Raw genomic sequence first — 21,681 nt, 5'->3', positions numbered from 1 at the left:
AGCACTCCAGCAGCAGGACCTTCAGCCGCTGTTCAGTTGCGGGCCCCAACCTGCCGAGCCAGGGCCGGGACCAGCCCAAGAGCCTGCCTACCCGGCCGGGGGGACGTCACCCCCAGGGGAAGGGCCGGAAACCCTGCCTGAAACCTGTATGGGGCAGAGGGACGGACGTGGACCCAGGGGTTCTACGGGGCTGAGGTCGGGGGCGCCGACACCCGCCAACCCCTACACTCTGCCGGTCGACCAGGGGGAGTTGCTGATCCAGGCCCCGAAGGACTCCGAAGGAGTAGCCGTCTTTCTGGACTCTGGCTGTATGCAGACCCTCGTCCGGCGGGATCTCCTTCCTGAAGACCTGAAGCCAGAAGGGGAGCTGTACCTGCGGTGTATACATGGCGATGTGAAGGCCTATCCCCGAGCAAAAGTCCGACTCACAATCCGAGGGCGGTCTGCTGAGATGGTTGTAGGGCTCGCCACGACGCTCCCCTACCCTATCATCCTGGGAAGAGACTGGCCCGGATTCGCAGACCTAGTGCGCGAGGTAACCCCCAGGCCTCCAGCTGACCGGGAGAAAGTGGAGACCAAGCTTCTGGGAGAGAGACCACCAGAAGATCAGTCCAAAGAGGCACCTGAGGGTGAGCAGCCTCGTGGGGAAAAGGCAGGTGAGGGACCCGATGACCCCGGGACCCCGGCAGAAGCCAATGCCCAGACCCTTACCCTGGCCGACTTTCCGCGGGACCAGAGGGAGGACCCCACACTGAGGGCGGCCTATGAACAGGTGGCCGCGGTTGATGGTACCGTAGTAGACCCCCGGAAGGCAGCCCAGTGGCCCCACTTTGAAGTAAAAGGCGACCGTCTCTATCGGGTCATGCAAGACCCCCGGACCCAGGAGGTCAAGACCCAGATCCTCGTCCCTGGCTGTCATCGCCGGGCGGTGTTGCGTCTGGCCCATGACATTCCTGCGGCTGGCCACATGGGGACAGAAAAAACACTGGCGAGAGTACTGTCCCGGTTCTTTTGGCCTGGAGTATACCAGGAAGTTCGGGATTACTGCCAGTCGTGTCCAAATTGCCAGTTAGCCTCCGACTCAGGAGTGCCGAAAGCCCCGTTAATCCCCCTCCCGGTGGTGGGGACCCCCTTTGAAAGGGTGGCCATGGACCTAGTCGGCCCGCTGCCCAAAAGTAAGGCGGGGTTCCGCTATATCCTGGTTGTAATGGACTATGCCACCCGGTTTCCTGAAGCCATACCGCTGAGAAACACCTACGCCCGAACCATTGCTTCGGAGCTGGTAAAAATCTTCGCTCGGGTGGGGCTTCCCCGAGAACTCCTTACGGACCAAGGGACTAATTTCACATCACAACTGTTCCGACAGGTGTGTACAATACTAGGGATACATAAACTACAAACGTCAGTATACCATCCCCAAACCGACGGCTTAGTGGAGCGGTTCAACCGGACCTTAAAGGGGATGTTAAGACGGTTTTCCCCAGCAGAACTGCAACAGTGGGACCTTTTACTGCCTCCACTGCTGCTTGCGGTCCGGGAGGTGCCACAAGCGTCCACTCAGTTTTCCCCTTTCGAACTCCTATATGGATATCGTCCTCGGGGGATCCTGGATCTCGTGAGGGAAACGTGGGAGTCGACCCCTTCAACGTCACAAGGCCTCCTGCAATATGTTTTCCAGCTCCAGGAGCGATTGAGACAGGCCGGAGCCCTGGCTCGGGAAAATCTACAACTAGCCCAAGCCGCCCAAGAACGGACCTATAATCGACAAGCCCAGGAAAGAAGTTTTAAACCAGGGGACCTGGTGGTACTTCTGCTCCCCTCAGAGGAATCCAAACTCCTGGCCCGCTGGAAAGGGCCCTATGAGGTCATTCGTCAGGTCGGGCCGGTGAACTACGAGATCTATCAACCGGATCGGAAGAAGAAAACCCAAATATTTCATGTGAATTTCCTGAAGCACTGGCGAGAACGGGAGGCCCTGATGATTACTCCCTACCCAGTGGAGCCCCCTTTAGGGCCGGAAATACCTGATCTGGGGGAAGAAAGAGAACCACAGCTGGGAAATACCCTCTCTGCAACCCAAGTGAAACAAGCACGTCGTCTCGTAGAGGCATTTCGAAAGACCTTCACGACCCAACCCGGCTGTACTGGGGTAATAACACATACCATTTGGACCCCTCCAGGCCAGGTGGTACGAGAAGGTACTCGGCCTCTCCCCCGCCGGATGCGGAAGATAGTCGAGGAGGAAGTCCAGTCGATGCTGCAACTGGGAGTGATAGAGCGCTCCCAGAGCGAGTGGCGTAGCCCAATCGTCTTGGTGCCAAAGCCAGATGGCAGTGTCCGCTTCTGCATCGATTTCAGACGAGTAAATGCAATTTCAAAATTTGACGCCTACCCCATGCCACGGACAGATGAACTGTTAGAACGCCTGGGGAAAGCCGACTTTATAACCACCCTGGATCTTACAAAGGGTTATTGGCAGATCCCCCTGGACCCCGAATCGAGAGAAAAAACTGCCTTTTCAACTCCTTCGGGATTGTTCCACTTTAAAAGGATGCCGTTCGGACTCCATGGGGCCCCTGCAACATTTCAGCGAATGATGGACCGCTTGCTATCCCCGCACACGGCATATGCAGCCGCGTACCTAGATGATGTGGTAATTTACGGCCAAGAGTGGGAGGAACACATCGAGCGGGTAGCGGCCGTAATGCGGACCTTGCGGGATGCTGGCCTGACAGCTAATCCCACGAAATGTAAAATTGGCTGGCAGGAAACCACCTACCTCGGGTACCAGCTGGGACGGGGTCTGGTCCGGCCCCTAGTAGGGAAGGTGGAGGCGGTCAGAAACTACCCGACACCCACCACCAAGAAGAAAGTAAGACAGTTTTTAGGATTGGCAGGTTACTATCGCCGGTTTGTGCCACATTTTGCAACTCGAGCCGCGCCTCTCACGGCGCTCCTCAAGAAAGACAGTCCTCAAAGGATCAGGTGGTCGCCCGAATGCGAGACTGCTTTTCAGGACCTAAAAGCCGCTCTGTGCAGCGCGCCGGTTCTGTTCAGCCCTGATTTCTCCCGGCCCTTCATTGTCCAGACGGACGCGTCAGACTGCGGACTGGGGGCAGTACTGTCCCAGGAAATTGAGGGAGAAGAACACCCAGTGCTGTATATCAGCCGAAAACTATTCCCCCGAGAGCGTCGCTACGCCGCAATCGAGAAGGAGGCCCTAGCAATAAAGTGGGCCATCGAGGCGCTGCGATATTACCTCCTTGGAGACTCTTTTATTCTTTTCACAGATCATGCCCCCCTGCAATGGCTCCATCAGATGCGGGACACCAACAGTCGCATCATGAGATGGTACCTGTCCCTCCAACCGTATGTATTCACAGTGAAACACCGAGCGGGGAGGGACAATGCAAATGCCGATGCCCTGTCCCGCAGGGAGGAGGAGCAGAAGCCCAGTCCCGGAGATCGGGAGCTGGACTTAAGGGGGGAGGAGTGTAGTGGGGTGGAATGGCCACCCACTGAGCCGGAGGCGGAGGAACCCCTCCGGCGGCCATTTTGGGCCCGGCCTAGCCCCGCCCCCTCACCTGACCGGAAGTCAAGGGGCGGGACTAGGACTATAAGAAGGCGGCCTGGGAGCTCAGTCAGAGGCCAGCCTCCGAAGGAGTCGGAGGCCCGGCTGGAGCTCCTGTCTGGGGAGGCTAAGACCCGGGCTAGGCCGCCCTCAGTCACCTTCCCAGAGGCCGGCCAGGGCCTCCCTGCCCGGGCTACTAGGGCCTGGCCTGGCCCGCCAGCTGAACCACTCACGGACCCAGAGGACGGGACCGAGCCGCTGGACCAGCTGGACCCCCGGTGGGTACGGGAACGCCGGGCCGGACAGCCCCCGCGGGACACTACAGAACCCTGACCTCTTGCCCCCTGGATTGGGCCGCCGGCCCCTGCGGAGACGACGCGGACTTCAACTCCCCGACAGGCCGCTGGGGCTACAGGTACTGGGGAAGGGGGAAGGGGGAGACAAGAAGCGGCCCAGGGGGTAGTATGGGCTGAGAACAGCCCTAGGCCAGCAAGTTGCGGGCTGGAGCCCCTGCTGAGCCCGTAGCAGCTGAACGGCTGCTCCAGGGCCCCTGGGCCGGGGCGCAGTGGAGTGGGTGGGCCTGCGCCCCCCTGCCACCCACTAACCGGGTGGCAGTCTCCCACCCCCTTGCCACTGTTGCAGCTACACTGCCTGCCCCGCTCGTGAACTAGGAGCTCCTACAGACCGGTGGGTTTGTTTGGGGCCCGCCTTGAGTTGGGGCCTGGCCGCCAGTTACTGCCCTGCCCTGCTCGAGGGCCTGGGCGTCCGTAGGAGGGTTTTTGCATTCGGCCATGATCCGGATCGGACCTTTAAAGGGCCAGGACTCGGACTACTGTAAGGCACGGTGGAGCCATAGGGCGGACTAGCCATCCACCGTACCAGGGCGGAGGACCCGCCTCCTAAAGGCCTGCCGGCCTACAACGAACTTTCCCCCGGAAGGGGACAGCTTAGAGGCTATGGTTGTCACTGCCGGAGGGCAGTGACCAAAGGGCGACGTGGCGACGAGAGCCACCCGCTACAGATGGTGGAGAATGTGGGCACTGTGATCCCGACCCTGACGTAAGGGACGGAACGGGTGCCTCAGTTTGTCAAAAAAAAAAAAAAAAAAAAAAAAATCCTTAGATTAACCCCCCCCCCCCTCCCCCCCCCATCCGGCCGTGGGGACTGTTTACCTAGTGGGCCGGGAGTTTTCCCCATTTCCCCAAAACAGGATGGAACTGGACCGAGTGGGGAGAGCAGTGGCGGAGCGCCAGCGCCAACAGCTGCAGCAGTTGGCCGCTCAACACTGGCAGATCGCTCAGCAGTTGATACAGCAGCTGGGCCTTCAACTCCAGCATCTCCAAGCACTCCAGCAGCAGGACCTTCAGCCGCTGTTCAGTTGCGGGCCCCAACCTGCCGAGCCAGGGCCGGGACCAGCCCAAGAGCCTGCCTACCCGGCCGGGGGGACGTCACCCCCAGGGGAAGGGCCGGAAACCCTGCCTGAAACCTGTATGGGGCAGAGGGACGGACGTGGACCCAGGGGTTCTACGGGGCTGAGGTCGGGGGCGCCGACACCCGCCAACCCCTACACTCTGCCGGTCGACCAGGGGGAGTTGCTGATCCAGGCCCCGAAGGACTCCGAAGGAGTAGCCGTCTTTCTGGACTCTGGCTGTATGCAGACCCTCGTCCGGCGGGATCTCCTTCCTGAAGACCTGAAGCCAGAAGGGGAGCTGTACCTGCGGTGTATACATGGCGATGTGAAGGCCTATCCCCGAGCAAAAGTCCGACTCACAATCCGAGGGCGGTCTGCTGAGATGGTTGTAGGGCTCGCCACGACGCTCCCCTACCCTATCATCCTGGGAAGAGACTGGCCCGGATTCGCAGACCTAGTGCGCGAGGTAACCCCCAGGCCTCCAGCTGACCGGGAGAAAGTGGAGACCAAGCTTCTGGGAGAGAGACCACCAGAAGATCAGTCCAAAGAGGCACCTGAGGGTGAGCAGCCTCGTGGGGAAAAGGCAGGTGAGGGACCCGATGACCCCGGGACCCCGGCAGAAGCCAATGCCCAGACCCTTACCCTGGCCGACTTTCCGCGGGACCAGAGGGAGGACCCCACACTGAGGGCGGCCTATGAACAGGTGGCCGCGGTTGATGGTACCGTAGTAGACCCCCGGAAGGCAGCCCAGTGGCCCCACTTTGAAGTAAAAGGCGACCGTCTCTATCGGGTCATGCAAGACCCCCGGACCCAGGAGGTCAAGACCCAGATCCTCGTCCCTGGCTGTCATCGCCGGGCGGTGTTGCGTCTGGCCCATGACATTCCTGCGGCTGGCCACATGGGGACAGAAAAAACACTGGCGAGAGTACTGTCCCGGTTCTTTTGGCCTGGAGTATACCAGGAAGTTCGGGATTACTGCCAGTCGTGTCCAAATTGCCAGTTAGCCTCCGACTCAGGAGTGCCGAAAGCCCCGTTAATCCCCCTCCCGGTGGTGGGGACCCCCTTTGAAAGGGTGGCCATGGACCTAGTCGGCCCGCTGCCCAAAAGTAAGGCGGGGTTCCGCTATATCCTGGTTGTAATGGACTATGCCACCCGGTTTCCTGAAGCCATACCGCTGAGAAACACCTACGCCCGAACCATTGCTTCGGAGCTGGTAAAAATCTTCGCTCGGGTGGGGCTTCCCCGAGAACTCCTTACGGACCAAGGGACTAATTTCACATCACAACTGTTCCGACAGGTGTGTACAATACTAGGGATACATAAACTACAAACGTCAGTATACCATCCCCAAACCGACGGCTTAGTGGAGCGGTTCAACCGGACCTTAAAGGGGATGTTAAGACGGTTTTCCCCAGCAGAACTGCAACAGTGGGACCTTTTACTGCCTCCACTGCTGCTTGCGGTCCGGGAGGTGCCACAAGCGTCCACTCAGTTTTCCCCTTTCGAACTCCTATATGGATATCGTCCTCGGGGGATCCTGGATCTCGTGAGGGAAACGTGGGAGTCGACCCCTTCAACGTCACAAGGCCTCCTGCAATATGTTTTCCAGCTCCAGGAGCGATTGAGACAGGCCGGAGCCCTGGCTCGGGAAAATCTACAACTAGCCCAAGCCGCCCAAGAACGGACCTATAATCGACAAGCCCAGGAAAGAAGTTTTAAACCAGGGGACCTGGTGGTACTTCTGCTCCCCTCAGAGGAATCCAAACTCCTGGCCCGCTGGAAAGGGCCCTATGAGGTCATTCGTCAGGTCGGGCCGGTGAACTACGAGATCTATCAACCGGATCGGAAGAAGAAAACCCAAATATTTCATGTGAATTTCCTGAAGCACTGGCGAGAACGGGAGGCCCTGATGATTACTCCCTACCCAGTGGAGCCCCCTTTAGGGCCGGAAATACCTGATCTGGGGGAAGAAAGAGAACCACAGCTGGGAAATACCCTCTCTGCAACCCAAGTGAAACAAGCACGTCGTCTCGTAGAGGCATTTCGAAAGACCTTCACGACCCAACCCGGCTGTACTGGGGTAATAACACATACCATTTGGACCCCTCCAGGCCAGGTGGTACGAGAAGGTACTCGGCCTCTCCCCCGCCGGATGCGGAAGATAGTCGAGGAGGAAGTCCAGTCGATGCTGCAACTGGGAGTGATAGAGCGCTCCCAGAGCGAGTGGCGTAGCCCAATCGTCTTGGTGCCAAAGCCAGATGGCAGTGTCCGCTTCTGCATCGATTTCAGACGAGTAAATGCAATTTCAAAATTTGACGCCTACCCCATGCCACGGACAGATGAACTGTTAGAACGCCTGGGGAAAGCCGACTTTATAACCACCCTGGATCTTACAAAGGGTTATTGGCAGATCCCCCTGGACCCCGAATCGAGAGAAAAAACTGCCTTTTCAACTCCTTCGGGATTGTTCCACTTTAAAAGGATGCCGTTCGGACTCCATGGGGCCCCTGCAACATTTCAGCGAATGATGGACCGCTTGCTATCCCCGCACACGGCATATGCAGCCGCGTACCTAGATGATGTGGTAATTTACGGCCAAGAGTGGGAGGAACACATCGAGCGGGTAGCGGCCGTAATGCGGACCTTGCGGGATGCTGGCCTGACAGCTAATCCCACGAAATGTAAAATTGGCTGGCAGGAAACCACCTACCTCGGGTACCAGCTGGGACGGGGTCTGGTCCGGCCCCTAGTAGGGAAGGTGGAGGCGGTCAGAAACTACCCGACACCCACCACCAAGAAGAAAGTAAGACAGTTTTTAGGATTGGCAGGTTACTATCGCCGGTTTGTGCCACATTTTGCAACTCGAGCCGCGCCTCTCACGGCGCTCCTCAAGAAAGACAGTCCTCAAAGGATCAGGTGGTCGCCCGAATGCGAGACTGCTTTTCAGGACCTAAAAGCCGCTCTGTGCAGCGCGCCGGTTCTGTTCAGCCCTGATTTCTCCCGGCCCTTCATTGTCCAGACGGACGCGTCAGACTGCGGACTGGGGGCAGTACTGTCCCAGGAAATTGAGGGAGAAGAACACCCAGTGCTGTATATCAGCCGAAAACTATTCCCCCGAGAGCGTCGCTACGCCGCAATCGAGAAGGAGGCCCTAGCAATAAAGTGGGCCATCGAGGCGCTGCGATATTACCTCCTTGGAGACTCTTTTATTCTTTTCACAGATCATGCCCCCCTGCAATGGCTCCATCAGATGCGGGACACCAACAGTCGCATCATGAGATGGTACCTGTCCCTCCAACCGTATGTATTCACAGTGAAACACCGAGCGGGGAGGGACAATGCAAATGCCGATGCCCTGTCCCGCAGGGAGGAGGAGCAGAAGCCCAGTCCCGGAGATCGGGAGCTGGACTTAAGGGGGGAGGAGTGTAGTGGGGTGGAATGGCCACCCACTGAGCCGGAGGCGGAGGAACCCCTCCGGCGGCCATTTTGGGCCCGGCCTAGCCCCGCCCCCTCACCTGACCGGAAGTCAAGGGGCGGGACTAGGACTATAAGAAGGCGGCCTGGGAGCTCAGTCAGAGGCCAGCCTCCGAAGGAGTCGGAGGCCCGGCTGGAGCTCCTGTCTGGGGAGGCTAAGACCCGGGCTAGGCCGCCCTCAGTCACCTTCCCAGAGGCCGGCCAGGGCCTCCCTGCCCGGGCTACTAGGGCCTGGCCCGGCCCGCCAGCTGAACCACTCACGGACCCAGAGGACGGGACCGAGCCGCTGGACCAGCTGGACCCCCGGTGGGTACGGGAACGCCGGGCCGGACAGCCCCCGCGGGACACTACAGAACCCTGACCTCTTGCCCCCTGGATTGGGCCGCCGGCCCCTGCGGAGACGACGCGGACTTCAACTCCCCGACAGGCCGCTGGGGCTACAGGTACTGGGGAAGGGGGAAGGGGGAGACAAGAAGCGGCCCAGGGGGTAGTATGGGCTGAGAACAGCCCTAGGCCAGCAAGTTGCGGGCTGGAGCCCCTGCTGAGCCCGTAGCAGCTGAACGGCTGCTCCAGGGCCCCTGGGCCGGGGCGCAGTGGAGTGGGTGGGCCTGCGCCCCCCTGCCACCCACTAACCGGGTGGCAGTCTCCCACCCCCTTGCCACTGTTGCAGCTACACTGCCTGCCCCGCTCGTGAACTAGGAGCTCCTACAGACCGGTGGGTTTGTTTGGGGCCCGCCTTGAGTTGGGGCCTGGCCGCCAGTTACTGCCCTGCCCTGCTCGAGGGCCTGGGCGTCCGTAGGAGGGTTTTTGCATTCGGCCATGATCCGGATCGGACCTTTAAAGGGCCAGGACTCGGACTACTGTAAGGCACGGTGGAGCCATAGGGCGGACTAGCCATCCACCGTACCAGGGCGGAGGACCCGCCTCCTAAAGGCCTGCCGGCCTACAACGAACTTTCCCCCGGAAGGGGACAGCTTAGAGGCTATGGTTGTCACTGCCGGAGGGCAGTGACCAAAGGGCGACGTGGCGACGAGAGCCACCCGCTACAGATGGTGGAGAATGTGGGCACTGTGATCCCGACCCTGACGTAAGGGACGGAACGGGTGCCTCAGTTTGTCAAAAAAAAAAAAAAAAAAAAAAAAATCCTTAGATTAACCCCCCCCCCCCCCTCCCCCCCCCATCCGGCCGTGGGGACTGTTTACCTAGTGGGCCGGGAGTTTTCCCCATTTCCCCAAAACAGGATGGAACTGGACCGAGTGGGGAGAGCAGTGGCGGAGCGCCAGCGCCAACAGCTGCAGCAGTTGGCCGCTCAACACTGGCAGATCGCTCAGCAGTTGATACAGCAGCTGGGCCTTCAACTCCAGCATCTCCAAGCACTCCAGCAGCAGGACCTTCAGCCGCTGTTCAGTTGCGGGCCCCAACCTGCCGAGCCAGGGCCGGGACCAGCCCAAGAGCCTGCCTACCCGGCCGGGGGGACGTCACCCCCAGGGGAAGGGCCGGAAACCCTGCCTGAAACCTGTATGGGGCAGAGGGACGGACGTGGACCCAGGGGTTCTACGGGGCTGAGGTCGGGGGCGCCGACACCCGCCAACCCCTACACTCTGCCGGTCGACCAGGGGGAGTTGCTGATCCAGGCCCCGAAGGACTCCGAAGGAGTAGCCGTCTTTCTGGACTCTGGCTGTATGCAGACCCTCGTCCGGCGGGATCTCCTTCCTGAAGACCTGAAGCCAGAAGGGGAGCTGTACCTGCGGTGTATACATGGCGATGTGAAGGCCTATCCCCGAGCAAAAGTCCGACTCACAATCCGAGGGCGGTCTGCTGAGATGGTTGTAGGGCTCGCCACGACGCTCCCCTACCCTATCATCCTGGGAAGAGACTGGCCCGGATTCGCAGACCTAGTGCGCGAGGTAACCCCCAGGCCTCCAGCTGACCGGGAGAAAGTGGAGACCAAGCTTCTGGGAGAGAGACCACCAGAAGATCAGTCCAAAGAGGCACCTGAGGGTGAGCAGCCTCGTGGGGAAAAGGCAGGTGAGGGACCCGATGACCCCGGGACCCCGGCAGAAGCCAATGCCCAGACCCTTACCCTGGCCGACTTTCCGCGGGACCAGAGGGAGGACCCCACACTGAGGGCGGCCTATGAACAGGTGGCCGCGGTTGATGGTACCGTAGTAGACCCCCGGAAGGCAGCCCAGTGGCCCCACTTTGAAGTAAAAGGCGACCGTCTCTATCGGGTCATGCAAGACCCCCGGACCCAGGAGGTCAAGACCCAGATCCTCGTCCCTGGCTGTCATCGCCGGGCGGTGTTGCGTCTGGCCCATGACATTCCTGCGGCTGGCCACATGGGGACAGAAAAAACACTGGCGAGAGTACTGTCCCGGTTCTTTTGGCCTGGAGTATACCAGGAAGTTCGGGATTACTGCCAGTCGTGTCCAAATTGCCAGTTAGCCTCCGACTCAGGAGTGCCGAAAGCCCCGTTAATCCCCCTCCCGGTGGTGGGGACCCCCTTTGAAAGGGTGGCCATGGACCTAGTCGGCCCGCTGCCCAAAAGTAAGGCGGGGTTCCGCTATATCCTGGTTGTAATGGACTATGCCACCCGGTTTCCTGAAGCCATACCGCTGAGAAACACCTACGCCCGAACCATTGCTTCGGAGCTGGTAAAAATCTTCGCTCGGGTGGGGCTTCCCCGAGAACTCCTTACGGACCAAGGGACTAATTTCACATCACAACTGTTCCGACAGGTGTGTACAATACTAGGGATACATAAACTACAAACGTCAGTATACCATCCCCAAACCGACGGCTTAGTGGAGCGGTTCAACCGGACCTTAAAGGGGATGTTAAGACGGTTTTCCCCAGCAGAACTGCAACAGTGGGACCTTTTACTGCCTCCACTGCTGCTTGCGGTCCGGGAGGTGCCACAAGCGTCCACTCAGTTTTCCCCTTTCGAACTCCTATATGGATATCGTCCTCGGGGGATCCTGGATCTCGTGAGGGAAACGTGGGAGTCGACCCCTTCAACGTCACAAGGCCTCCTGCAATATGTTTTCCAGCTCCAGGAGCGATTGAGACAGGCCGGAGCCCTGGCTCGGGAAAATCTACAACTAGCCCAAGCCGCCCAAGAACGGACCTATAATCGACAAGCCCAGGAAAGAAGTTTTAAACCAGGGGACCTGGTGGTACTTCTGCTCCCCTCAGAGGAATCCAAACTCCTGGCCCGCTGGAAAGGGCCCTATGAGGTCATTCGTCAGGTCGGGCCGGTGAACTACGAGATCTATCAACCGGATCGGAAGAAGAAAACCCAAATATTTCATGTGAATTTCCTGAAGCACTGGCGAGAACGGGAGGCCCTGATGATTACTCCCTACCCAGTGGAGCCCCCTTTAGGGCCGGAAATACCTGATCTGGGGGAAGAAAGAGAACCACAGCTGGGAAATACCCTCTCTGCAACCCAAGTGAAACAAGCACGTCGTCTCGTAGAGGCATTTCGAAAGACCTTCACGACCCAACCCGGCTGTACTGGGGTAATAACACATACCATTTGGACCCCTCCAGGCCAGGTGGTACGAGAAGGTACTCGGCCTCTCCCCCGCCGGATGCGGAAGATAGTCGAGGAGGAAGTCCAGTCGATGCTGCAACTGGGAGTGATAGAGCGCTCCCAGAGCGAGTGGCGTAGCCCAATCGTCTTGGTGCCAAAGCCAGATGGCAGTGTCCGCTTCTGCATCGATTTCAGACGAGTAAATGCAATTTCAAAATTTGACGCCTACCCCATGCCACGGACAGATGAACTGTTAGAACGCCTGGGGAAAGCCGACTTTATAACCACCCTGGATCTTACAAAGGGTTATTGGCAGATCCCCCTGGACCCCGAATCGAGAGAAAAAACTGCCTTTTCAACTCCTTCGGGATTGTTCCACTTTAAAAGGATGCCGTTCGGACTCCATGGGGCCCCTGCAACATTTCAGCGAATGATGGACCGCTTGCTATCCCCGCACACGGCATATGCAGCCGCGTACCTAGATGATGTGGTAATTTACGGCCAAGAGTGGGAGGAACACATCGAGCGGGTAGCGGCCGTAATGCGGACCTTGCGGGATGCTGGCCTGACAGCTAATCCCACGAAATGTAAAATTGGCTGGCAGGAAACCACCTACCTCGGGTACCAGCTGGGACGGGGTCTGGTCCGGCCCCTAGTAGGGAAGGTGGAGGCGGTCAGAAACTACCCGACACCCACCACCAAGAAGAAAGTAAGACAGTTTTTAGGATTGGCAGGTTACTATCGCCGGTTTGTGCCACATTTTGCAACTCGAGCCGCGCCTCTCACGGCGCTCCTCAAGAAAGACAGTCCTCAAAGGATCAGGTGGTCGCCCGAATGCGAGACTGCTTTTCAGGACCTAAAAGCCGCTCTGTGCAGCGCGCCGGTTCTGTTCAGCCCTGATTTCTCCCGGCCCTTCATTGTCCAGACGGACGCGTCAGACTGCGGACTGGGGGCAGTACTGTCCCAGGAAATTGAGGGAGAAGAACACCCAGTGCTGTATATCAGCCGAAAACTATTCCCCCGAGAGCGTCGCTACGCCGCAATCGAGAAGGAGGCCCTAGCAATAAAGTGGGCCATCGAGGCGCTGCGATATTACCTCCTTGGAGACTCTTTTATTCTTTTCACAGATCATGCCCCCCTGCAATGGCTCCATCAGATGCGGGACACCAACAGTCGCATCATGAGATGGTACCTGTCCCTCCAACCGTATGTATTCACAGTGAAACACCGAGCGGGGAGGGACAATGCAAATGCCGATGCCCTGTCCCGCAGGGAGGAGGAGCAGAAGCCCAGTCCCGGAGATCGGGAGCTGGACTTAAGGGGGGAGGAGTGTAGTGGGGTGGAATGGCCACCCACTGAGCCGGAGGCGGAGGAACCCCTCCGGCGGCCATTTTGGGCCCGGCCTAGCCCCGCCCCCTCACCTGACCGGAAGTCAAGGGGCGGGACTAGGACTATAAGAAGGCGGCCTGGGAGCTCAGTCAGAGGCCAGCCTCCGAAGGAGTCGGAGGCCCGGCTGGAGCTCCTGTCTGGGGAGGCTAAGACCCGGGCTAGGCCGCCCTCAGTCACCTTCCCAGAGGCCGGCCAGGGCCTCCCTGCCCGGGCTACTAGGGCCTGGCCCGGCCCGCCAGCTGAACCACTCACGGACCCAGAGGACGGGACCGAGCCGCTGGACCAGCTGGACCCCCGGTGGGTACGGGAACGCCGGGCCGGACAGCCCCCGCGGGACACTACAGAACCCTGACCTCTTGCCCCCTGGATTGGGCCGCCGGCCCCTGCGGAGACGACGCGGACTTCAACTCCCCGACAGGCCGCTGGGGCTACAGGTACTGGGGAAGGGGGAAGGGGGAGACAAGAAGCGGCCCAGGGGGTAGTATGGGCTGAGAACAGCCCTAGGCCAGCAAGTTGCGGGCTGGAGCCCCTGCTGAGCCCGTAGCAGCTGAACGGCTGCTCCAGGGCCCCTGGGCCGGGGCGCAGTGGAGTGGGTGGGCCTGCGCCCCCCTGCCACCCACTAACCGGGTGGCAGTCTCCCACCCCCTTGCCACTGTTGCAGCTACACTGCCTGCCCCGCTCGTGAACTAGGAGCTCCTACAGACCGGTGGGTTTGTTTGGGGCCCGCCTTGAGTTGGGGCCTGGCCGCCAGTTACTGCCCTGCCCTGCTCGAGGGCCTGGGCGTCCGTAGGAGGGTTTTTGCATTCGGCCATGATCCGGATCGGACCTTTAAAGGGCCAGGACTCGGACTACTGTAAGGCACGGTGGAGCCATAGGGCGGACTAGCCATCCACCGTACCAGGGCGGAGGACCCGCCTCCTAAAGGCCTGCCGGCCTACAACGAACTTTCCCCCGGAAGGGGACAGCTTAGAGGCTATGGTTGTCACTGCCGGAGGGCAGTGACCAAAGGGCGACGTGGCGACGAGAGCCACCCGCTACAGATGGTGGAGAATGTGGGCACTGTGATCCCGACCCTGACGTAAGGGACGGAACGGGTGCCTCAGTTTGTCAAAAAAAAAAAAAAAAAAAAAAAATCCTTAGATTAACCCCCCCCCCCCCCCCCCCCCCCCCCCCCCCCCATCCGGCCGTGGGGACTGTTTACCTAGTGGGCCGGGAGTTTTCCCCATTTCCCCAAAACAGGATGGAACTGGACCGAGTGGGGAGAGCAGTGGCGGAGCGCCAGCGCCAACAGCTGCAGCAGTTGGCCGCTCAACACTGGCAGATCGCTCAGCAGTTGATACAGCAGCTGGGCCTTCAACTCCAGCATCTCCAAGCACTCCAGCAGCAGGACCTTCAGCCGCTGTTCAGTTGCGGGCCCCAACCTGCCGAGCCAGGGCCGGGACCAGCCCAAGAGCCTGCCTACCCGGCCGGGGGGACGTCACCCCCAGGGGAAGGGCCGGAAACCCTGCCTGAAACCTGTATGGGGCAGAGGGACGGACGTGGACCCAGGGGTTCTACGGGGCTGAGGTCGGGGGCGCCGACACCCGCCAACCCCTACACTCTGCCGGTCGACCAGGGGGAGTTGCTGATCCAGGCCCCGAAGGACTCCGAAGGAGTAGCCGTCTTTCTGGACTCTGGCTGTATGCAGACCCTCGTCCGGCGGGATCTCCTTCCTGAAGACCTGAAGCCAGAAGGGGAGCTGTACCTGCGGTGTATACATGGCGATGTGAAGGCCTATCCCCGAGCAAAAGTCCGACTCACAATCCGAGGGCGGTCTGCTGAGATGGTTGTAGGGCTCGCCACGACGCTCCCCTACCCTATCATCCTGGGAAGAGACTGGCCCGGATTCGCAGACCTAGTGCGCGAGGTAACCCCCAGGCCTCCAGCTGACCGGGAGAAAGTGGAGACCAAGCTTCTGGGAGAGAGACCACCAGAAGATCAGTCCAAAGAGGCACCTGAGGGTGAGCAGCCTCGTGGGGAAAAGGCAGGTGAGGGACCCGATGACCCCGGGACCCCGGCAGAAGCCAATGCCCAGACCCTTACCCTGGCCGACTTTCCGCGGGACCAGAGGGAGGACCCCACACTGAGGGCGGCCTATGAACAGGTGGCCGCGGTTGATGGTACCGTAGTAGACCCCCGGAAGGCAGCCCAGTGGCCCCACTTTGAAGTAAAAGGCGACCGTCTCTATCGGGTCATGCAAGACCCCCGGACCCAGGAGGTCAAGACCCAGATCCTCGTCCCTGGCTGTCATCGCCGGGCGGTGTTGCGTCTGGCCCATGACATTCCTGCGGCTGGCCACATGGGGACAGAAAAAACACTGGCGAGAGTACTGTCCCGGTTCTTTTGGCCTGGAGTATACCAGGAAGTTCGGGATTACTGCCAGTCGTGTCCAAATTGCCAGTTAGCCTCCGACTCAGGAGTGCCGAAAGCCCCGTTAATCCCCCTCCCGGTGGTGGGGACCCCCTTTGAAAGGGTGGCCATGGACCTAGTCGGCCCGCTGCCCAAAAGTAAGGCGGGGTTCCGCTATATCCTGGTTGTAATGGACTATGCCACCCGGTTTCCTGAAGCCATACCGCTGAGAAACACCTACGCCCGAACCATTGCTTCGGAGCTGGTAAAAATCTTCGCTCGGGTGGGGCTTCCCCGAGAACTCCTTACGGACCAAGGGACTAATTTCACATCACAACTGTTCCGACAGGTGTGTACAATACTAGGGATACATAAACTACAAACGTCAGTATACCATCCCCAAACCGACGGCTTAGTGGAGCGGTTCAACCGGACCTTAAAGGGGATGTTAAGACGGTTTTCCCCAGCAGAACTGCAACAGTGGGACCTTTTACTGCCTCCACTGCTGCTTGCGGTCCGGGAGGTGCCACAAGCGTCCACTCAGTTTTCCCCTTTCGAACTCCTATATGGATATCGTCCTCGGGGGATCCTGGATCTCGTGAGGGAAACGTGGGAGTCGACCCCTTCAACGTCACAAGGCCTCCTGCAATATGTTTTCCAGCTCCAGGAGCGATTGAGACAGGCCGGAGCCCTGGCTCGGGAAAATCTACAACTAGCCCAAGCCGCCCAAGAACGGACCTATAATCGACAAGCCCAGGAAAGAAGTTTTAAACCAGGGGACCTGGTGGTACTTCTGCTCCCCTCAGAGGAATCCAAACTCCTGGCCCGCTGGAAAGGGCCCTATGAGGTCATTCGTCAGGTCGGGCCGGTGAACTACGAGATCTATCAACCGGATCGGAAGAAGAAAACCCAAATATTTCATGTGAATTTCCTGAAGCACTGGCGAGAACGGGAGGCCCTGATGATTACTCCCTACCCAGTGGAGCCCCCTTTAGGGCCGGAAATACCTGATCTGGGGGAAGAAAGAGAACCACAGCTGGGAAATACCCTCTCTGCAACCCAAGTGAAACAAGCACGTCGTCTCGTAGAGGCATTTCGAAAGACCTTCACGACCCAACCCGGCTGTACTGGGGTAATAACACATACCATTTGGACCCCTCCAGGCCAGGTGGTACGAGAAGGTACTCGGCCTCTCCCCCGCCGGATGCGGAAGATAGTCGAGGAGGAAGTCCAGTCGATGCTGCAACTGGGAGTGATAGAGCGCTCCCAGAGCGAGTGGCGTAGCCCAATCGTCTTGGTGCCAAAGCCAGATGGCAGTGTCCGCTTCTGCATCGATTTCAGACGAGTAAATGCAATTTCAAAATTTGACGCCTACCCCATGCCACGGACAGATGAACTGTTAGAACGCCTGGGGAAAGCCGACTTTATAACCACCCTGGATCTTACAAAGGGTTATTGGCAGATCCCCCTGGACCCCGAATCGAGAGAAAAAACTGCCTTTTCAACTCCTTCGGGATTGTTCCACTTTAAAAGGATGCCGTTCGGACTCCATGGGGCCCCTGCAACATTTCAGCGAATGATGGACCGCTTGCTATCCCCGCACACGGCATATGCAGCCGCGTACCTAGATGATGTGGTAATTTACGGCCAAGAGTGGGAGGAACACATCGAGCGGGTAGCGGCCGTAATGCGGACCTTGCGGGATGCTGGCCTGACAGCTAATCCCACGAAATGTAAAATTGGCTGGCAGGAAACCACCTACCTCGGGTACCAGCTGGGACGGGGTCTGGTCCGGCCCCTAGTAGGGAAGGTGGAGGCGGTCAGAAACTACCCGACACCCACCACCAAGAAGAAAGTAAGACAGTTTTTAGGATTGGCAGGTTACTATCGCCGGTTTGTGCCACATTTTGCAACTCGAGCCGCGCCTCTCACGGCGCTCCTCAAGAAAGACAGTCCTCAAAGGATCAGGTGGTCGCCCGAATGCGAGACTGCTTTTCAGGACCTAAAAGCCGCTCTGTGCAGCGCGCCGGTTCTGTTCAGCCCTGATTTCTCCCGGCCCTTCATTGTCCAGACGGACGCGTCAGACTGCGGACTGGGGGCAGTACTGTCCCAGGAAATTGAGGGAGAAGAACACCCAGTGCTGTATATCAGCCGAAAACTATTCCCCCGAGAGCGTCGCTACGCCGCAATCGAGAAGGAGGCCCTAGCAATAAAGTGGGCCATCGAGGCGCTGCGATATTACCTCCTTGGAGACTCTTTTATTCTTTTCACAGATCATGCCCCCCTGCAATGGCTCCATCAGATGTGGGACACCAACAGTCGCATCATGAGATGGTACCTGTCCCTCCAACCGTATGTATTCACAGTGAAACACCGAGCGGGGAGGGACAATGCAAATGCCGATGCCCTGTCCCGCAGGGAGGAGGAGCAGAAGCCCAGTCCCGGAGATCGGGAGCTGGACTTAAGGGGGGAGGAGTGTAGTGGGGTGGAATGGCCACCCACTGAGCCGGAGGCGGAGGAACCCCTCCGGCGGCCATTTTGGGCCCGGCCTAGCCCCGCCCCCTCACCTGACCGGAAGTCAAGGGGCGGGACTAGGACTATAAGAAGGCGGCCTGGGAGCTCAGTCAGAGGCCAGCCTCCGAAGGAGTCGGAGGCCCGGCTGGAGCTCCTGTCTGGGGAGGCTAAGACCCGGGCTAGGCCGCCCTCAGTCACCTTCCCAGAGGCCGGCCAGGGCCTCCCTGCCCGGGCTACTAGGGCCTGGCCCGGCCCGCCAGCTGAACCACTCACGGACCCAGAGGACGGGACCGAGCCGCTGGACCAGCTGGACCCCCGGTGGGTACGGGAACGCCGGGCCGGACAGCCCCCGCGGGACACTACAGAACCCTGACCTCTTGCCCCCTGGATTGGGCCGCCGGCCCCTGCGGAGACGACGCGGACTTCAACTCCCCGACAGGCCGCTGGGGCTACAGGTACTGGGGAAGGGGGAAGGGGGAGACAAGAAGCGGCCCAGGGGGTAGTATGGGCTGAGAACAGCCCTAGGCCAGCAAGTTGCGGGCTGGAGCCCCTGCTGAGCCCGTAGCAGCTGAACGGCTGCTCCAGGGCCCCTGGGCCGGGGCGCAGTGGAGTGGGTGGGCCTGCGCCCCCCTGCCACCCACTAACCGGGTGGCAGTCTCCCACCCCCTTGCCACTGTTGCAGCTACACTGCCTGCCCCGCTCGTGAACTAGGAGCTCCTACAGACCGGTGGATTTGTTTGGGGCCCGCCTTGAGTTGGGGCCTGGCCGCCAGTTACTGCCCTGCCCTGCTCGAGGGCCTGGGCGTCCGTAGGAGGGTTTTTGCATTCGGCCATGATCCGGATCGGACCTTTAAAGGGCCAGGACTCGGACTACTGTAAGGCACGGTGGAGCCATAGGGCGGACTAGCCATCCACCGTACCAGGGCGGAGGACCCGCCTCCTAAAGGCCTGCCGGCCTACAACGAACTTTCCCCCGGAAGGGGACAGCTTAGAGGCTATGGTTGTCACTGCCGGAGGGCAGTGACCAAAGGGCGACGTGGCGACGAGAGCCACCCGCTACAATGACCAAACTAACATTTGAGGAATGCAACCACAAACAAGGAGCAAATGTGGCTGAAGGGAATTAATTTGAGACATCAAGGTATTATCAAATGAGAATATTTTTGTTACTCTCCCCTCTGTAAATATAAATGAAAAAGATGCCATAAAATTCCTGCTGAAAGTGTCTCATGCTACTGCCAAACAAAATTCAACTAAAGTGTATTTATGTGGGTGTGTGTATAACCTTAATTATTATTTTTTCTTCCTTTTGAAGCTATGTGTTTGCCCTGATCAGTTTAGACTGTCTTTCCTTCTGTCTTTGTGTATTCCCTCATAATAATGTTTCCACAAATACATTTTTGAATGCCAATCTTAATCTTTACTCTTAGAGCATCGCTCCTTTCCCCTTTATGCTACTCAGCAAACATGAAGCAATGTAAACCCTTCTTAATCACTTAAGCCTTATTTAGGGCTGTTCTATCTTGTTAGACCAGAACAAAGCAGGCAAAATGTACCATGATTCTAGCTCATAGGCCTCTTTTTTTTCAGCCTTACTCACATTTTTTCCCTGCAGTATGTTCCCTTTACCTTCTTTGGGGTTATTGATAATTTGCAGGGAAACATGCCCATCAATATATTCCATGAATAGTTTTCCACTAGTTGTCAAAGGTATTCAATTAATATTGCTTTTCAACATCCAGCCAGTTCTGCTAATCTACAATCAGTTTCAGTCACTTCTCTTGTCCCTTTCCTAAGTCCAGTTTTCTTGCTCTCTATGCAAATCCTTTATCCCCATGTTCTCCCTCTCACCCTTTTTGTGGAGCACTAGGATTGCAGACCTGGACTGAACAAAATCTCTTTCCAAGCCCCTGGAGTATCAGCATCCATCAGACCAGTAATGATTTTTTTTAGCCACAAACTGTAACTCTGTTGGCTTATTCCTCTTAAGTTCAAGTGCTTGAGTCAAATTCCATTGAAGTAAACAGAAAAATTCTCATTGACTATGCCAAACAAGAAGGAGGAACAAAATAGAGTGTCTATATTTAACGGCTTCAGGGGGTAGTCGAGTTAGTCTGTACAGAAAAAAACAAATGGTCTGGTAGCACTTTATAGACTAACAAAACATGTAGATGGTATCATGAGTTTTCATGGGCACAACCCACTTCTTCAGATGACTGGAATTCATGTTTAATGGCTGGGCCCTGCAGTTTGGAGTTAGGAAGCCCTGGTTCCATTCCTGACTGCCACGGAGTTGGCTGAGTGGCTTGTCCTTGGGCAAAGCACTTTTATTTCTTGTATTATTAGAGACCATCATAACCTGATTGCTAAGTGAATTCTAAATATTTTTCACCAGAAGGGTGCTGAAGCACTGGAATGGGTTACCTGGGGAGGTGGTGGAATCTCCATCCCTACAGGTTTTTAAAGTCTCGGCTTGACAAAGCCCTGGCTGAGAAGATTTATTTGGGATTGGTCCTGCTTTGGGCACGGAGCTGGACTCAATGACCTCCTGAGGTCTCTTACCAGCTCTAGGATTCTATACTTCTAAGGCTTCTCCTTTATGCTGTTGGATTTCTTCAACAGCATAAGGATTTATTCAAGGGAAATCAGTGGCTTTGCATCAGTGTAAAATAGGCAGAATTGATCTCTTATGGCGTAAAATATCTTCAGAGTAAGCTGAATTCTCCTCCCAGTTCTTTCCAATTGTTAAAGAAAAAAACAAGTTATGAATCATTCTATAGTACTAAAGCATATGCGTGGGAAATTATTGCTTAATGAGTGGCCCCATCTTATTTCCTAAAATTCTTGGTGCTTCTTGCAATACTGGCAATCAGTGAATGTCTCAGAAGTACATGAAAAAATAATAATTCTAATAAATGTATAAGCAAGATAAGATTACAGTTTCATTTGTTGTTTTTTCATGCTCCAGACAGTAACAAAAGAAAGAGTTAAACAACTCTGACATCTCAATTTAATACTTAATGACCACTGCTGTGAGTGCTTGCATGAGTGCAAGGACTATAATTCTGCCCAAACCCCACACCCAGCAAGTCATAATCTGGTTCTAAAGAAGGAAGTAATAGCAGTGATCTTGCTTTCACTAACTTCAATGGAAGTTTGACTACTGAATTTGATGAGAGCAGGATCTGGCTAAATATTTTTAAGACTCCTTACTATATTGTATTTTAGCTATAATCTTTAAGTCAATTGGAACTAGGATAAGATTTAGATTATAATTGATTTTTCCCTTTTATGAGAGGAAATAAAATTCTATTTTTTTCCCTGAGGTCACAGGCAGCTTTGCCTTTACTAATGTACCTAAACAAACCTTCAGAATAAGCGATGCAATTAAGCTGAAACT

At 57.3% G+C, this 21,681-nt stretch overlaps 4 protein-coding genes across 4 annotated transcripts; all 4 read left to right on the top strand.

The window, feature by feature from the left end:
* Positions 1-14: 14 nt before the first annotated feature.
* LOC142829553 (uncharacterized) lies at positions 15-4,676 on the top strand. Its single transcript, XM_075929684.1, has 2 exons — positions 15-146; positions 245-4,676. Exon 2 carries the CDS (start codon positions 311-313, stop codon positions 3,902-3,904), a length of 3,594 nt encoding a protein of 1,197 aa, XP_075785799.1. The 5' UTR covers positions 15-146; positions 245-310; the 3' UTR covers positions 3,905-4,676.
* A 251-nt stretch (positions 4,677-4,927) lies between these two features.
* LOC142829552 (uncharacterized) lies at positions 4,928-9,568 on the top strand. The gene is made up of 2 exons (XM_075929683.1): positions 4,928-5,059; positions 5,158-9,568. Exon 2 carries the CDS (start codon positions 5,224-5,226, stop codon positions 8,815-8,817), a length of 3,594 nt encoding a protein of 1,197 aa, XP_075785798.1. The 5' UTR covers positions 4,928-5,059; positions 5,158-5,223; the 3' UTR covers positions 8,818-9,568.
* A 274-nt stretch (positions 9,569-9,842) lies between these two features.
* LOC142829551 (uncharacterized) lies at positions 9,843-14,517 on the top strand. The gene is made up of 2 exons (XM_075929682.1): positions 9,843-9,974; positions 10,073-14,517. Exon 2 carries the CDS (start codon positions 10,139-10,141, stop codon positions 13,730-13,732), a length of 3,594 nt encoding a protein of 1,197 aa, XP_075785797.1. The 5' UTR covers positions 9,843-9,974; positions 10,073-10,138; the 3' UTR covers positions 13,733-14,517.
* A 248-nt stretch (positions 14,518-14,765) lies between these two features.
* On the top strand, positions 14,766-20,354 carry LOC142829504 (uncharacterized). Its single transcript, XM_075929186.1, has 3 exons — positions 14,766-14,897; positions 14,996-18,206; positions 20,272-20,354. The coding sequence occupies exons 2-3, from the start codon at positions 15,062-15,064 to the stop codon at positions 20,352-20,354; spliced, it is 3,228 nt and encodes a 1,075-aa protein (XP_075785301.1). The 5' UTR covers positions 14,766-14,897; positions 14,996-15,061.
* Positions 20,355-21,681: the final 1,327 nt, after the last annotated feature.

This window comes from Pelodiscus sinensis, chromosome 5 (assembly GCF_049634645.1).
Source record: "Pelodiscus sinensis isolate JC-2024 chromosome 5, ASM4963464v1, whole genome shotgun sequence".
NCBI lineage: Eukaryota > Metazoa > Chordata > Testudines > Trionychidae > Pelodiscus > Pelodiscus sinensis.
This window is presented reverse-complemented; position numbering and strand designations above follow the sequence as displayed.

Excerpts from the sequence above, each read along its gene's own strand:
- LOC142829553 (XM_075929684.1), top strand. The coding sequence starts at position 311 with ATGCAGACCCTCGTCCGGCGGGATCTCCTTCCTGAAGACCTGAAGCCA.
- LOC142829552 (XM_075929683.1), top strand. The coding sequence starts at position 5,224 with ATGCAGACCCTCGTCCGGCGGGATCTCCTTCCTGAAGACCTGAAGCCA.
- LOC142829551 (XM_075929682.1), top strand. The coding sequence starts at position 10,139 with ATGCAGACCCTCGTCCGGCGGGATCTCCTTCCTGAAGACCTGAAGCCA.
- LOC142829504 (XM_075929186.1), top strand. The coding sequence starts at position 15,062 with ATGCAGACCCTCGTCCGGCGGGATCTCCTTCCTGAAGACCTGAAGCCA. Across the intron at positions 18,207-20,271 it reads GGAGGAGGAGCAGAAGCCCA|TTCAAGTGCTTGAGTCAAAT; the intron begins GTCCCGGAGATC and ends ATTCCTCTTAAG.